Source organism: Mobula birostris, chromosome 5 (genome assembly GCF_030028105.1).
Source record: "Mobula birostris isolate sMobBir1 chromosome 5, sMobBir1.hap1, whole genome shotgun sequence".
Taxonomy (NCBI): Eukaryota; Metazoa; Chordata; class Chondrichthyes; order Myliobatiformes; family Myliobatidae; genus Mobula; species Mobula birostris.
Window position 1 is genome coordinate 87,926,531 of NC_092374.1, and position 17,853 is coordinate 87,944,383.

Sequence of the window (17,853 nt, forward strand, 5' to 3'; positions counted from 1 at the left end):
AGACTCTTAAGTGGGCACATGGATGAAAGAGAGCTTTATGGGATGGAGTGGTTAGATTGATCTTGGAGTAGGTTAAAAGGTTGGCACAACATTGTGGGCTGAAGGGCCTATTCTGTGCTATACTGTCCTATGTTCTATGAACTAAAAGGTACCTATCTTTCAGCTGAGGCAGGAGGGAGATGGGGATCATCAACGATGGATTACTCAAAGCTGAAATGCATCGCCATAAATCAGCGTCAGGCAGGCAGGTAAGATTCCAGGAGCCACGAATCACCAAGGCCCCTTCCTCTCCTTCTCAGTTCCCTTTGGGTCTCTCGCTGTCAATCAGGGTGATCTTCTGGGACAGCTCCCCCTCGTTGGACTGGCAATTGCTGGCCGGAGTCCCCTTAACACAGCTCTCCACCGCTGCCTTCAGCTGCAGAGGGACCAAGCAGAGAACAGAAACAGAAATTGGGAGCAGGGATGGGCTGCTTGGCCTGCTTCACCATTCAACACCGTCAAGACTCACCATCCAAACCTTAAAGAAATTTGGCATGTCCCCGTTGACCCTCGCTAATTTTTAACAATGTACCATAGAAAGCACCCTATCCGGATGCATTACACCTAGTATGCAACGGCTCTGCATGTGATGGCAAGAAACCCAGGCCATCATGGAAACCAGGTGATAAAAGATGCTGCCAGTGCTGGAAATCTAGGCAACACACACAAAATGCTGGAGGAGCTCAGCAGGTTAGGCAGCATCTATGGAAGGGAATAAACAGTCTATGATTCAGGCCAAGACCCTTCATCGTCCCCTCCATAGATGCTGCTCAACTGGCTGACTTCCTCCCACAATTTAGCGTGTGTTCCCCTCCACAGACTTTGTCTATGCATCACAGAGCCTACCTGTGCTGGACAGTTTCTCTTCTCCTCACTCCCATCGGGCGGGAGGTACAAACATCTGAGCTCAAGGATGTCCCTACCCCACTACTGAACTGGGTCCATTGATTTTTGAAAGATCATCACTAATGCCTCCACAATCTCTTCAGCCACCTCTTTCAGAACGCTGGGGTGTAAGCCATCTGGACCAGGTGATTTATCTACCTTCAGACCTTTCAGCTTCTCAAGCACCTTCTTCCAATTAACGGCAACTTCACTCACTTCTGCCTCCTCATATTCTTGAACTTTTGGCATACTGCTAGTGTCTTCCACAGGAAGGCAAGTGCGATGTTAACGTTCAGTTGGAGATGTCAAGAATATAAAAGAAAGCATGTAATGTTGAGGCTTCACAAGACGCAGGTGAGGCCTCACTTGGAGTATTGTGAGCAGGTTTGGGCCCCCTATCTTAGAAAGCATGTGCTGAAACTGGAGAGGGTTCAACAGAGGTTCACAAAAGTGATTACGGAATTGAAAGGCTTGCCACATGGGGAGAGTTTGATGACTCTGGCACCATACTCACTGGAACTCAGAAAAATTAGGAGGGAATCTCATCGACACCTATTATATGGTGAAAGGCCTCAATAGACTGGATGTGGAGAGGATATTTCCTATAGTGGGGGAGCCTAGGACCAGTGGACACAGCCTCAGAAAAGAGGGGTGTCCTTTTGGAATGGAGATGAGGAGAAATTTATTTAGCCAGAGAGTGGTGAGCTTGTGGTTGCCTCAGGCAGCTGTGGGAGCCAAATCATTGCGTATATTTAAGGTTGAAGTTGATAGATTCTTGATTGGTCAGGGCATGAAGCAATGAGGAGAGAAGGCAGGAGACTGGGGCTGAGAGGGAAATGGATCAGCCATGATGGAATGGTGAAGCAGACTTGATGGGCCAAATGGCCTAATTCTGCTCCTATATCTTATGGTCTTACAGTCTTACAATAAGATGGAGTCTTGACTTCACAATGTACCCTGTTGTGACCTCTGCACTTTACATTCTCTGTAACTGTAACACTTCATTCTGCATTCTGTTACCGTTTTACCTCGTCCTACCCCAATGTGAAATGATCTGTATGGATGGTGGCATAACAAAGTGTTTCGCTGTCACTTGGTATCTGTGGCAATGGCTGCAGTGAGTTGTGGACACAGCTCAGCGCATGGCTATCCATGGTCGGTGTCCTCACTTCTTGCTGCCTCAGTAAAGCAGCAAGCACGTTTTCTCTCCTCCCCGTGGAATCCCCTCTTCCTTCTCTTTCTCTTATGGTCCACTCTCCTATCCAATCAATTCCTTCCTCCTCAGCCTTTTACATTTCCCACCCACCTGGCTTCACCTATCGTCTTCCAGCTATCTTCCTTCCTTCCCCACCCCCACCATTTTATTCTGCTATCTTCCCCCTTCCTTTCCTATCCTGAAGAAGGGCCTTGGACTGAAATGTCGACAGTTTGTTCATTTCCATAGATGCTGCCTGACCTGCTGAGTTGCTGCAGCATTTTGTGTGTCTTGCTTTGGATTTCCAGCGTCTGCAGACGCTCTCATGTTTATAATAAACTACCTTACCAGGTTAAAGTAATATCCTATGGGAACAGGCTTTTCAGCCCGTCAAGTGTGTGCCAACCATGAACCACCAAATTACACTAATTCCGTTTTATTTCTTTCACTTACCCATCCACTCCACCGAGATTCCTCCCCTCATCCACACACTAGGGGTAATTTACAGCAGCCAATTAGCCCACCAGCCTCAAAGTACAAAGTGTATTTATTATCAAAGTATGTATAAACTATACAACCTTAAGATTTGTCTCCTTACAGGCAGCCGAAAAACAAGAAACCCAAAAAAACCCATTACAAAAAAGACTAACACCCAACGCGCAGAGGGAGAAAACATAAACTGTGAAAGCAAAAAAAAACAAGCTACAGCATTCAGAACAAAAGAGAGTCCACAGCCCGGGGCAGTCTTAAATTAAGATTGAAATCTTGAATCTTAAACCTGGGAAGTATGGGGAAACGGGAGCACCCCATTTATTCTAAGCTGACTCCTGCCTCCACCTATGTAATGGAAACAGTGTCACGAATCAATTGCTCCTTACCAAAGGTCATCATTAATCATCTCCAACCCAATTCTTGCTTCAGGTCACAGCATTATGTCTCCAGATTTTTAATTTTCTATCTCTCATTGTTATGTACCCCACTCCCTGATTTGTTGTGTTATTTTATTTCTAATTACTAGATCTCACTGCTAACTTGTAAATTCACAGCTATTGTTCATTGCTTATTAATGCATTGCTAAGCAATTGACCTTCAACATCAGTTCGGCTATTTCTTTTGTCGCTATTAGAAGCACTTTGTTACGAGTCGAAGGAAGTTTAATCAATATTTGAATCTATCTTTCATGAGAATTCTGAGAAAATCCCTGTCTCCTTGCGTACTGTAACGCATTGTTGAATAATAATACAGTACTGCCTTCAAACTACAACTACGCCAGGTCTGGAGTTTACCTATCTGCCTAGCTTAAGAAACCAATAAACTCTTGAGTGAGCGCAGAGTATTCATATTTTATCATCAGTGCCCTGTTCTAGCTTCTCCCCATCATCCCTTGATCTCTTTAGAAATTATTATTATTAAGAGATTTAGCACGGTAAGGGGCCCTTCCAGCCCAATGAGCCTGCGGCACTCAATGACCAATTTACCTACTACATCTTTGGACTGTGGGTGGAAACCAGAGTTCTCGGAGCAAACCTATGCGGTCACTGGGAGAACATACAAATTCCTTACAGACAGCAGCAGGAATTGAACCAGGGTTGCTGGTGCTGTAAAGTGATATGCTAACTGCTATGCTACCATGGGAATGTACTTTACTTGTAACAAAATGGAACCTGTATTGTACCAGAGTGCTTTGATAATAGTGTTTGTGCAACATTATGCCAATGACAAGCTGCACAAAGACAAGCGGATTCGATTACTGGAAGAATGCGAAGTACACAGATTAAGCAGACTAACAGAATGCACCCCATCTTTGAACTGGTGCGGGTAGATAACACTTGTATAAAGGAGTGACTATGCGTTTGTTTCTTTCAAAACTATCACCTGCTCTGGTGTGGTGCTAGTCTTCTCCTGCAGCAAGTAAAATATATGCACATATGATTGATCCACTCTGATCTTAATCGTTGCTTGTTACAGATGTAGCAAAAAGATGCTTGGCACTACCATGCCGCCCCAATTGGAACCATATCTACCCCCTTCCTGAATGATTTGTCCTCTGTTTTCTTCTGTGGCAGAGAAATCCACCTGTTCACCGTCCTCAAGAAATTTCTCCTTGTTTTATTCCTAACTGGTTCCTTTTCCTTGCCTTGTGCCACATTGGGTGTCAACCTTGCCATTTTTTTTTCAGCATTTTGTGTTTTTTTTATGAGGCCAAGTTGCTAGCTCAACACTTAACCCAGCATAGATGGAAAGCGTGCAAGGAGCTGACTGGATTAGAAGCCAGGACCACTCGAAGCCTGGTGCAGATGCCACCAGCCGGCCAGTTGATTCCTAAATGACCTCCCCTATATCCTTTGGCTGTGATCTCTAAGGCTGGACTTGGTGACCTCTACATCAGCAACATCCATCTGATCTGTCCATCTTGATGGGATATTATCATTCTCAATGAGGGATGCCTCCCCATTCAATATCATCTTAAACACATGAGATTATGTAGTGGCTGGAACTCCAAAGCAACACATACAAAATGCTAGAGTACTCAGCAGGTCAGGCAGCATCTATAGAAATAGATAAACAGTCGATGTTTCAGGCCGAGACCGTTCTTCAGGACTGGAAAGGAAGGGGAAGGCGCCAGAATAAAAAGACAAGGAGAGTGGAAGGATGACTAGCTAGACAATGACAGGTGAAGCCAGGTGGTAAAGGGCTGGAGAGGATGGAATTTGATAGGTGAGGAGAGTGCACCGTAGGAGAAAGGAAAGGAGGAGTGAATCAAAGGGAGAAGATTGACAGGTGAGGAGAAGAGGTAAGAGGGAAGGGGAAGGGGAAAATAATTACTGGAAGGAGAAATTGATATTTGTGCCATCAAGTTGGAGGCTAGCCAGACGGAATATAAGGTGCTGCTCCTCCTTCCTGAGATTGGTCTCTTCATAGCGAAAGCGAAGGTCATGGACTGACATGTCAGAATGGGGATGGGATAGGAATTAAAATAGTTGGTCACTGGGAAATTCCACTTTTGGCGGATGGGGCAGAGGTGGTCGACAGAACATTTCCCCAGTTTAGGTTGGGTTTCATCAGTGTAGAGGAGGCCGCATTGGGAGCACTGGTTACAATAGACAGCCCCAACAGTTTCACAGATGAAGTGTAGCCTCACCTGGAAGGTCTGTTTGGGGCCCTGAATGGAGGTAAAGGAGGAGGTAAGTGGGTAGGTGTAGCATTTCAGTAGTTTGCAGAGGTATGGGTCAGGAGGACGATTAGTCGGGAGAGATGAATGGACAAGGTAACCATTGGGATCTCTGAGAAAACGGAGAGTGGCGGAGGAGGTAAAGATGTGTTTGATGGTAGGATCGCGGTGAAGATGATGGAAGTTTCAGAGAATGATGTGTAGAATGTGGAGCCTCATGGGAAGGTAGTTGAGGGCAGTGGGAAGACAGGGTGAGCACAGATGTCCAGGAAATGGGAGAGATGCAGTTGAGGGCAGCAACAATGCTAGAGGAAGGGAAAACCCATGCTTTGAAGGAAGAAGCCATCTTTGATGTCCCAGAAAGAAAAGTCTCATTCTAGGAACATTTTCAGTGGAGTTGAGGGAATTAAGAAAAGGACTCAAGGTAGGAAGAAGTACAGTCAAGATAGCTATAGGAATCGGTAGGTTTATAAAAGATGTCGGTTGACAGTTTGTTTCCAGAGATGGAGACAGAAAGATTGAAAAAGGGGAGGGAGGTGTCAGAAATGGGCAAAGTGAATGTAAAGGCAGGGTGGAAGTTGGAGGCAAAGTTGATGAAATTGATGAGCTTAGCATGGGTGCAGGAAGCAGCACCAATGCAATCATCGATGTATCAGAGGAAGAGTTGGAGAGCATTACTGTGGAAGGCTTGGAACATGGACTTTTCTTCATAGCCAATGAAAAAACAGGCATAGCTGGGATCCATGGGGATGCCCATGGCTACCCCTTGAGTCTAGAGAGAGTGGGAAGAGCTGAATGATAAATTGTTGCAAGTGAGGACCAATTTTGCCAGACGGAGGAGGAAAGTGTGGAGGAAAGGTGGTTGGTTCTTTTATTGAGAAGTGGAGAGCTTTAAGGCCTTCTTGATGGGAGATAGAAGTGTATAGGGATTGGACATCCATGGAGGAAATGAGGCAGTCAGGCCAGGAACTGAAAGTTGTTGAGGAGATTGAGAGCATGTGAAGTGTCAGTAGTGTTGGTGGGAAGGGACTGAACCAAGGGGGACAGAATGGAGTCGAGGTATGATGGCGTGAGTTCAGTGGGGCAGGAGCGGGCAGGTTTGTGGAGCTTGAGTCGGAGGTTGAAATAAGCCATTTGGGGTAAGGGAACTATGAGTTTGGTGGAGTTCTCCATAGTTGATGAGGTTAGCAATGGTGTCAGAAACAATTTTCTGATGGTCTAGAGTGGGGTCCACTTCAAGGAGTAGGTATGAGTAGGTGTCTGACAGTTGCCTCCCGGCCTCAGAAAGGTAGAAGGGAAAACGCCAGACTACAATAGCAGTCCGTTTGTCTGTGGATTTGATGGTAAATTAAGATTGGATTTAGTGAGGACAGAATGGGGGGGCAGTGACTTCAGAGGGGATAAGTTTGGAGGAGGAGTGAGGAGTTTTGAAGTTGAGCCAGCTGGTGACTCATTGGCAGTTTGGAAGATCCAGAATAGGCAGGGAACCAGACTGTTGTCCACAAAGAGGAGGAGGGTTAGAGACAGGAGAATGGGTCATTAGTACAGGGTGGGGACTTCTGGCCAAGGAAGTGAGCTTGGAGATGGAGGCAACAGCAGAAGAGATTGGCCTCACAGCAGACATGGGACTCACTGAGAAGTGGATGGAAGGGGACAAAGATCCCCTTGCTGAGGGCAGAATACTCAGAATACAGAGAGGGGAAGGCTGGAGGGAATAGTGAAGACACAGCAGAGATTAGAGCTGGGATCGGAAAGGAGAGGAGAGTTGGTGCTGTCAGAGGAGGGAATATTCCGTGAAGGTAGTGTGGAAGGAAAATGGAGGCTCCAAGGATTCTTGAGATGGTAGGTTTCAGTAAGATCTCCACACATTCTTCTAAATTCCAGTGAGTACAGGCCCCAAACTGCCAAATACTCCTCATACATTAACCCCTTCATTCCTGGAATCATCCTCGTGAACCTCCCCTTGGACTCTCTCCAATGACAATACATCCTTTCTGACATAAGAGGCCCAATGCTGCTGACAATACTCCAAGTACAGACTGACTGGTGTCTTAGAAAGCTTCAGCATCATCTCCTTGTTTTTACATTCTATTCACCTTGAAAATAATGCCAACATTGTATTTGCCTTCTTTACCACAGACTCCACCTGTAAATTAACCTTCTGGGAGTCTTGCACAAGGACTCCCAAGTCCCTGTGCACCTCTGATGTTTGAAACTTCTCCCATTTAGACAATAGTCTGCACTATTGTTCCTTTAACCAAAATGCATTTTCATACATTTCCCTACACTGTATTCCATCTGCCACTTTTTTGCCCATTCTTCCAATTTGTCTAAGTTCTGTAAACGCATTGTTTCCTCAGCACTACCTGCCCCTCCACTTATCTTCATATCATCCGTAAACTTTGCCACAAAGCCATCAATTCCATTATTCAAATCCTTGACAAGCAATGTGAAAAGTAGCGGTCCCAATACTGACCCCAGAGGAACTCCACTAGTCACCAGCAGCCAACCAGAAAAGGCCCCCTTTATTCCCACTCACTGCCTCCCGCCTGCCAGCCATTCCTCTATCCATGCTAGTATCTTTCCCGCAGCACCATAGGATTTTATCTTGTAAAGCAGCCTCATGTGAGGTACCTTATCGAATGTCTTCTGAAAATCTAAGTAAATGACATCCACTGTCTCTCCTTTGTCCACCCTGCTTGTTACTTTATTTATTTATTTGTTGAGGTACAGCACAGAACAGGCCCTTCCAGCCCTTCGAGCTGCACCATCCAGCAATCCCCTGATTTAATCCCAGCCTAACCAGGGGATGATTTACAATGACCAATTAACCTAGCAACTAGTACGTCTTTGGACTGTGGATAGAAACCGGAGCACCCGGAGGAAACCTACGTGGTCAGGGTGAGAACATCTTTACAGGCAGGGGTGGGAGTTGATCCCGAGTCACTGGTACTGTAAAGCATTGTGTGTTAACCAGTACACCACTGTGCCGCTCCTCAAAGAATTCTAACAAATTTGTCAGACAAGATTTCCCTTTACAGAAACCATGCTGACTTTGACTTATTTTTTCATTAGCACCCCGAAACCTCGTCCTTAATAATAGACTCCAACACTTTCCCAACCACTGAGGCTAGGCTAACTGGCCTATCATTTCCTCTTGCTTGTCTTCTTCCCTTCTTAAAGAGTGGAGTGACATTTGCAATCCTCCAGTCCTCCGGGACCATGCCAGAATCAAGTGACTCTTGAAAGATCATGACCAATGCATCCGTTATCTCTTCAGCAACCTCTCTCAGGACTCTGGGATGTAGTCCATCTGGTCCAGGTGACTTATCCACCTTAAGACCTTTCAGTTTGCCTAGCATTATTTCCTTTGTAATAGCAATAGCACTCACTCCTGCTCCCTGACACTCACGGACTTCTGGCACACTGCTACTGTCTTCCATAGTGAAGACTAAAGCAAAGTACTTATTAAGTTCATCTGCCATTTCTTTCTTCCCCATTACTACTTCAGCAGCATCATTTTTCAGTGGTCCAATATTAACTCTCACCTCCCTTTTATTCTTTATGCAACTGAAAAAACGTCATAAAGAATATCTGGCCCATCCAATACATGCTAGCCCTCCTGCAAGACCTATACATAGCGAAGTGTTGCAGACAAGGAGAAAGTCCTGTGCGTGCATACTGGAACATTTGGGAACAGAGTGTGACTGGTACAAGGACTGACTGGGTGGATACTGCCTGAATCCCCATCCCATGCCTGACAGAGTGTGACTGGTACAAGGACTGATTAGGTGATTGCTGTGTAACTCCCTATCCTGTGCCTGACCGTCTCTCTGTTTACACAACAGGCGAGTGTTCAGACGCCACATGGTGTTTTCATAACAAGATGAAGGCACCAGAATAAAATGTGAATCTATTGACAGTAAATATATAAAGCAGTGCCTTGTGATTCCATCACATGTGAATAGCGTACTTTTCTATGGAATCATATTTAATGGAATGAATAATTTTGGCAAAACAAGGTCCCCACTGTACAGGTGAGGTGGTGGAAGAATATTGATGTGTATAGTACTGAGTCATGGTACCGGTGGGGATGGGTCTGTCACTGTATAACACTTGGGCACAGTACCAGTGGGGATGTGTCTGTCACTGTATAACACTAGGGTACGGTATCGGTGGGGTGGGACTGTCACTGTATAACACCGGGGTACAGTACTGGTGGGGATGAGTCAGGCACGGTATAACACTGGGGTACAGTACTGGTGAGGACAGGTCTGTCACTGCATCACACTGGGGCACAGAACTGGTGGGGATGGGTCTGTCCCTGCATAATATTGGGGCACAGTACTGGTGGGGACAGGTCTGTCACCGTATAACACTGGGTACAGTAATGGTGGGGATGTGTCTGTCACTGTATAACACTGGCATACAGTATGGGTGGGAACATGTCTGTCAATGTATAACATTGGGCACAGTACCGGTGGGGATGGGTCTGTCACAGTATAAATACGGGGTACAGTATGGGTGCGGATGGGTCTGTCACTGTATTACACCGGGGTAGAGTACTGGTGGGGATGTGTCTGTGCTGTGTAACACAGGTGTTACTGTGTACTCGTGTGGATTGGAAACAGATGTTCTCAGGGAAATGTATGGAAGAAATGTGGCAAATGTTCAGGGGATATTTGTGAGGAGTTCTGCGTAGGTACGTTCTAATAAGAGAAAGGATGTTAGGGTACAGGAACCGTGGTGTACAATGGCTGTGGTAAATCTAGTCAAGAAGAAAAGAAGAGCTTATGGACGGGAGTTACCCTAGGCTACTGTGGGAAGCGAGGGACGAGATTGCTGAGCCTCTGGCAATGATCATCATCCTCATCATCAGTGAGGATGGGAGAGGTTCCGGAGGATTGGGGGGTTGTGGATATTATTCCCTTATTCAAGAAAGGGAGTAGAGATAACCCAGGAAATCATAGACTGGTGATTCTTGCTTCAATAGTTGGTAAGTTGATGGAGAAGATCCTGAGAGGTAGGATTTATGAACATTTAGAGAGGCATAATATGATTCGGAGTAGTCAGCGTGGCATTGTCGAAGGTAAGTTGTGCCTTATGAGCCTGATTGAATTTTTTGAAGATGTGACTAAACATATTGATGAAAGTAGAGCCATAGATGTAGTGTATATGGATTTCAGCAAGGCATTTGTTAAGGTACCCCATGCAAGGTTTATTGAGAAAGTAAGGAGACATGGGATCCAAGGGGACATTGCTTTGTGGATCCAGAACTGGCTTGTCCACAGAAGGCAAAGAGTGGTTGTAGACGGGTCATATTGTACATGGAGGTTGGTGACCAGTGGTGTGCCTCAGGGATCTGTTCTGGGACTCTTCGTGATTTTTATAAATGACCTGGATGAGGAAGTGGAGGGATGGGTTAGTAAATTTGCTCATGACACAAAGGTTGGGGTGTTGTGGATAGTGTGGAGGGCTGTCAGAGGTTACAGTGGGACATTGATAGGATGCAAAACTGGGCTGAGAAGTGGCAGATGGAGTTCAACCCAGATAAGTGTGAGGTAGTTCATTTTGGTAGGTCAAATATGATGGCAGAATAAAGCATTATTGATAAGACTCTTGGCAGTGTGGAGGATCAGAGGGATCTTGGGGTCCGAGTTCACAGGACACTCAAGGCTGCAGCGCAGGTTGACTCTGTGGTTAAGAAGACATACAGTGCATTTCCCTTCATCAACTGTGGGATTGAGATTAAGAGCCAAGAGGTAATGTTGCAGCTATAGAGGACCCTGGTCAGACCTCACTTGGAGTACTGTGCTCAATTCTGGTCGCTTCACTACAGGAAGAAGGTGGAAACCATAGAAAGGGTGCAGAGGAGATCTACAAGGATGTTGCCTTATTTGAATAGGTTGAATGAACTTGGCCTTTTCTCCTTGGAGCAACGGAGGATGAGAGGTGACCTGATAGAGGTGTATAAGATAATGATAGGCATCGATCATATGGATAGTCGGAGGCTTTATCCCAGGGCTGAAGTGGATAGCATGAGAGGGCATAGTTTTACGGTACTTGGAAGTAGGTACAGAAGAGATGGTCAGGGGTAAATTTTTTTACACAGAATGTGGTGAGCGCGTGGAATGGACTGCCAGCAGTGGTAGTGGAGATGGAAACGATAGGGTCTTCTAAGAGACTCCTGGATAGGTACCTGGAGCTTAGAAAAATAGAGGGCTATGAATAAGCCTAGGTAGTTCTAAGGTAAGGACATGTTCGGCACAGCTTTGTGGGCCTGTATTGTGCTGTAGGTTTTCTATGTTTCTATGGTCTGACACTGTATAACACGAGGATACAGTACTGGGGGGAATGGGTCTGTCACTGTATAACACCAGCATATTGTCTGGTGGCGTCCAGTCTGTCAAAGTATAGCATGGGGTACAGTACCCGGTGGGGACTGGTGTGGCACTGTTTAACACTGGGGTACAGTACTGAAGGGGATGAATCTGTCATTGTATAACACGGGAACAGTACTGGTGTGGATTTGTCTATCACTATATATCACTGGGGTACAGTATGGGTGGGGACAGATCTGTCACTGTATAACACCGGGGTACGGTACTGGTGGAGACGGGTATAGTACCAATGGGGACATGTCTGTCACTGTATAACACTGGGATACAGTACTGGTGGAGACAGGTTTGTCACTGTACAACATCAGGGTACGGTCTGGTGGGGCAAGTCTGTATTTGTATAACACTGAGGCACAGTACTGTTGGCGATGGATGTGTCACTGTACAACACGGGTACAGCACCAGTGGGGACGAATCTGTCACTGGGGTGTGGTACTGGTGGGGATGGGTCTGTCACTGTATAACTTGGGTACAGAGGTGGGGACGGGTCTATTGCTGTATAGAAGAGGAGTACAGTACTGATGAAGACAGGTCTGTCACTGTATAACACTGGGTACAGTACTGGTGGGGGTGGGTCTGTCACTGTATAACACTGGGGTACAGTACTGGTGGGGGTGGGTCTGTCACTGTATAACTTGGGTACAGAGGTGGAGACGGGTCTATTGCTGTATAGAAGAGGAGTACAGTACTGATGAAGACAGGTCTGTCACTGTATAACACTGGGTACAGTACTGGTGGGGGTGGGTCTGTTACTGTATAACACTGGGGTACAGTACTGGTGGGGGTGGGTCTGTCACTGTATAACACTGGGGTACAGTACTGGTGAGGACAGGTTTGTCACTGTATAACACCGGGGTATGGTACGGTGGGGACAGGTCTGTCACTGTATAACATCGAAGTAAAGTACTGGTGGGGATGGGTCTGTCAATGTATAACACCGGGGTACAATGCTGGTGGGGACAGGTTTGTCACTGTATAACAGTGGGGTATGGTACGGTGGGGACAGGTCTGTCACTGTATAACACCGGGGTACGGTACTGGTGGGGACAGGTCTGTCACTGTATAACACCAGGGTACAGTACTGGTGGGGATGGGTCTGTCACTGTATAACACTGGGGTACAGTACTGGTGGGGACAGGTCTGTCACTGTATAACACCGGGATACAGTACTGGTGGGGATGGGTCTGTCACTGTATAACACTGGGGTACGGTACCGGTGGGGATGGGTCTGTCACTGTATAACACTGGGATATGGTACCTGTGGGGATGGGTCTGTCACTGTATAACACCGGGGTACGGTACCGGTGGGGATGGGTCTGTCACTGTATAACACCGGGGTACAGTACTGGTGGGGATGGGTCTGTCACTGTATAACACTGGGGTACGGTACCGGTGGGGACGGGTCTGTGACTGTATAACACTGGCGTATAGTACCGGTGGGGACGGGTCTGTCATTGTATAACACTGGGATATGGTACCTGTGGGGATGGGTCTGTCACTGTATAACACTGGGGTACAGTACTGGTGGGGATGGGTTTGTCACTGTATAACACTGGGGTACAGTACTGGTGGGGATGGGTCTGTCACTGTATAACACTGGGGTACGGTACCGGTGGGGACGGGTCTGTCACTGTATAACACTGGCGTATAGTACCGGTGGGGACGGGTCTGTCATTGTATAACACTGGGATATGGTACCTGTGGGGATGGGTCTGTCACTGTATAACACTGGGGTACAGTACTGGTGGGGATGGGTCTGTCACTGTATAACACTGGGGTACGGTACCGGTGGGGACGGGTCTGTCACTGTATAACACCGGGGTACGGTACTGGGGGGGACAGGTCTGTCACTGTATAACACTGGGGTACAGTACTGGTGGGGACGGGTCTGTCACTGTATAACACTGGGGTACAGTACCGGTGGGGATGGGTCTGTCACTGTGTAACACTGGGGTACAGTACTGGTGGGGACGGGTCTGTCACTGTGTAACACTGGGGTACAGTACTGGTGGGGACAGGTCTGTCACTGTATAACACTGGGGTACGGTACAGGTGGGGATGGGTCTGTCACTGTATAACACCGGGGTACAGTACTGGTGGGGATGGGTCTGTCACTGTATAACACTGGGGTACGGTACCAGTGGGGACGGGTCTGTGACTGTATAACACTGGCGTATAGTACCGGTGGGGACGGGTCTGTCATTGTATAACACTGGGATATGGTACCTGTGGGGATGGGTCTGTCACTGTATAACACTGGGGTACAGTACTGGTGGGGATGGGTTTGTCACTGTATAACACTGGGGTACAGTACTGGTGGGGATGGGTCTGTCACTGTATAACACTGGGGTACAGTACTGGTGGGGATGGGTCTGTCACTGTATAACACTGGGGTACAGTACTGGTGGGGATGGGTCTGTCACTGTATAACACTGGGGTACGGTACCGGTGGGGACAGGTCTGTCACTGTATAACACCGGGGTACGGTACTGCGGGGGACAGGTCTGTCACTGTATAACACTGGGGTACAGTACTGGTGGGGACGGGTCTGTCACTGTATAACACTGGGGTACAGTACCGGTGGGGATGGGTCTGTCACTGTGTAACACTGGGGTACAGTACTGGTGGGGACGGGTCTGTCACTGTATAACACTGGGGTACAGTACTGGTGGGGACAGGTTTGTCACTGTATAACACCGGGGTACAGTACAGTGGGGATGGGTCTGTCACTGTATAACACCGGGGTACAGTACCGGTGGGGATGGGTCAGTCACTGTATAACACTGGCATACGGTACTGGTGGGGTTGGGTCTAGGCTAGTGATTCCCAAGGGGGACAGTCATATGTTTTAAGGGTGTGTTAGGGGAATTAGAAAGTCATTGGGGTGCATTCAAGGTTCTTGGTGAGCAGTAAGCAGCACCCACACATGAGGCACGACCGTGTCAACTCCCTGCTGTTTTTAACATCCGATAGGCAATCCCTAGACTGTGTTAATATTTTATTTTAATTTAGCCCTGTTAATGATGGATAAATATGTACGGCATGGTCTCCAAGAGTCGGAAGGTGGTGAAGCCTTGAATTCTAATCCTGCTAAGAAACAGAAACTACAGAAAGTACATGAATACAATGTTACATATCAGGAGTATGGCTTTATTCCATTCCTGTCAGATCAGTGATGCCCCATGTGTCTTATTTGTAGTACTGTATGATCTGATGAAGCCATAAAACCATGAAGATTGCATGAACGCTTCTATAACAGACACCCTGAAAAGGCTACTTATGGTACTACTCAGTTCCGAAAATGAAAGAAGAATTTGAAAAGTATTGCCCACTCAAGACATTTGCCGAGAAACTTAAAATTGACCTTGATAGTGGTCTCATTGCTTCTTATAGCATTTCCAAAATTATAGCAAAGTGTGGAAAATCTCATACAATGGTAAAAGATGTATCAGAAGAGCTACACTGTTCTCAAAATGGATACTAGTATTTTACAAACAATTCCTGTAGTAACTCTGTAGCTCATTGTATTGACGAAATGAGTGAAGACGTTGAGAATCAACTATGCACAGAGCTTAAAAAGAACAGAATTTGGGATACAAATGGATGAGTCAATGAGGCATCACTAATGGGATATGTACAGCTTATCAAAAATGGAAAAGTTTATGAAGAGGTTCTCTTTGGTAAAAAGTTATAAACAAATATCAATGCAGAATCAATCTACGATGAGATCAAAATGTATATTGAGCATAAAAGTATAACATGATTTCTTTGCTACAGATGGAGCACCATGTATGACAGGTTGCCATGCTAGTTCAGTAGCATTCATGAAAAAAGAAATTCCAAGTCTGTTTGCATTCCATTGTGTAATTCATTGCCAACATCTCACAGCCAAAAACCCTAGACAGCAATTTTTTCAAGTATGACTCTTGTAATATCTGTTATTAACAAAATTAAAGCTCATCCATTAAATATCAGAATATTTCACCAGTTGTGATAAGATAATGATGAAGAATTCAAACGCTTGCTTCTTCACACTGAAGTGCATTGGCTGTCAACAGGCTGTTGTTTAAAATGTTTCTTTGATCTTTTTGACATAGCCATTGAATTTTTGCTTCAAGTCGACAAGAGCTTGGGAAGAAAGTTTGAACTTTTACATGGAGATGAGGCATACCTAGCCGATCAGTATAAGAAAATGAACATTCTAGATGTGAAACTGCTGGATGAGAATTTCAGTTTAATCCAGGCAAAAATGCAGTGTCCACTTTTATCGGAACATTGAAAAATATATAAGCAAAACATTGGGAGAAGAATGTTCTCACAGTACATGGAAAATATGGCACTCTCTTTCATAGACAGTGATTTGCAAGAGTACTGCTTACACCTGCTGTCACTGAAGAAGGATTTTCAGAATCAATTCAAGGCTTTGAACAATCTGAAAATTCTGGACTGGGTAACTAACTCATTTCTTTGCAAGGCAGAAGAGCTTGCAAGAAGAAATTATTGAAATTCTGAATGATGAAGAAGCAAGGATGCTTTTCAAAAATGTCAGCTTTTGTGGTATATGGCTACACTGTCATACGAAGTTTCCTGGTCTTTGGAGAAGAGCCAAACAGCTCTTCATTGCATTTCCTGGTGTCCTGTCACACTCACCTCAATAATAAGCAAATGCTTTGAGAGGCTGGTCAAGGACTACATCTGCAACATGCTGCCACCAAAACTGAACCCTCTACTATTTGCCTATCAACACAACCAATCGACAGACGACGCAATAGCCATTGCTCTACATACTGTCCTTACACATCTGGAAAAGAAGGAAGCTTATGTGAGAATGCTGTTCTTGGACTACAGTTCAGCGCTGAACACCATAATTCCATCCAGGCTCGACGGGAAGCTCAGAGACGTTGGCCTTGACCTTGCATTGTGCAGTTGGATCCTGGACTTCCTGTCAGATTGCTCGCAGGTGGTAAGAGTGGGCTCCCTCACCTCCATCCCTTGACTCTCAACACAGGAGCTCTTCAGAGCTATGTACTAAGTCCTCTCCTTTACTCCCTGTATATCCATGACTGTGTAACCACCCACTGCTCTAATCTTCTCATTAAATTTGCTGACGACACTACATCGATTGGCCAAATTTCTAACAATAACTAGGTGGCCTACAGGGAAGAAGTTATCTCACTGACACAGGGGTGTCAAGAAAACAACCTCTCCCTCAATGTCACAAAAACAAAGGAGCTGGTTGTGGATTACAGGAAAAATGGAGACGGGCTAACCCCAATTGACATCAATGGATCTAGGGTTGAGAGGGTAAACAGCTTTAAGCTCCTTGGCATAAACAACATCAATCAGACCATCACATGGTCTGTGCACACCAGCTGTGTGGTGAAAAAGGCACTTGAGTAACTCTAACACCTCAGACGGTTGAGGATGTTTGGTATGGGCCCCCAAATCCTAAGAACTTTTAATAGGGGCACAATTGAGAGCATTCTGACTGGCTGAATCACTGCCTTTTATGGGAACTGTACCTCCCTTAATTGCGGGATTCTGCTGAGAGTGGTGCGGACAGCCCAGCACATCTGTAGTTGTGAACTTCCTATAATTCAGGACATTTGCAAAGACAGGTTTGTAAAAAGGGCCTGAAGGATCATTGGGGACCCGAGTCACCCAACCACAAACTGTTCCAGCTGCTACCATCCAGGAAATGGTACCATAACGTAAGAGCCAGGACCAACAGGCTCTGGGACAGCTTCTTCCACTAGGCCATCAGACTGATTAATTCACGCTGATTTGAATGTGTTTTTACGTTACATTGACTGTTCTATTTATTGTAAATTACTGATTGCACATTGCACATTTAGACGGAGATGTAACGTAAAGATTTTTACTCCTCATGGAGGGAGGAGAAGATGGCGGCGTGACGCAGTGCGCGCAGCCGTTCCGAATGATATCATATCTGTGAAGTAGGATGCCGTACACAATCCTGATTTGATAGAGACAGACGTGAAGAAGCACGGAGGAACAGCTGGAGTAACTTCTGAAATGCCTGCTTCGCTGCTACTGGTACTGCGCGATTGAAAATCTCTGGAGGGGAAGACCCCAAATCCTCAGCCTTGCCTATTGCCTGTTGCTGGGGCTGGGGTCGAGGCGCTCGGCAGAGATGGTGCTTG

At 46.1% G+C, this 17,853-nt stretch overlaps 1 protein-coding gene across 1 annotated transcript in view; it reads right to left on the bottom strand.

Moving 5' to 3' along the window:
- Positions 1-216: 216 nt before the first annotated feature.
- The window catches only part of LOC140197290 (chloride channel protein ClC-Kb-like), a 130,245-nt gene continuing 112,608 nt past the window's right edge, over positions 217-17,853 (bottom strand). The window contains exon 23 of the mRNA XM_072257227.1: positions 217-415. Within this exon, the coding sequence (XP_072113328.1) occupies positions 296-415 (120 nt within the window). The 3' untranslated portion in view covers positions 217-295. The remainder of the gene's footprint in view (positions 416-17,853) is intronic.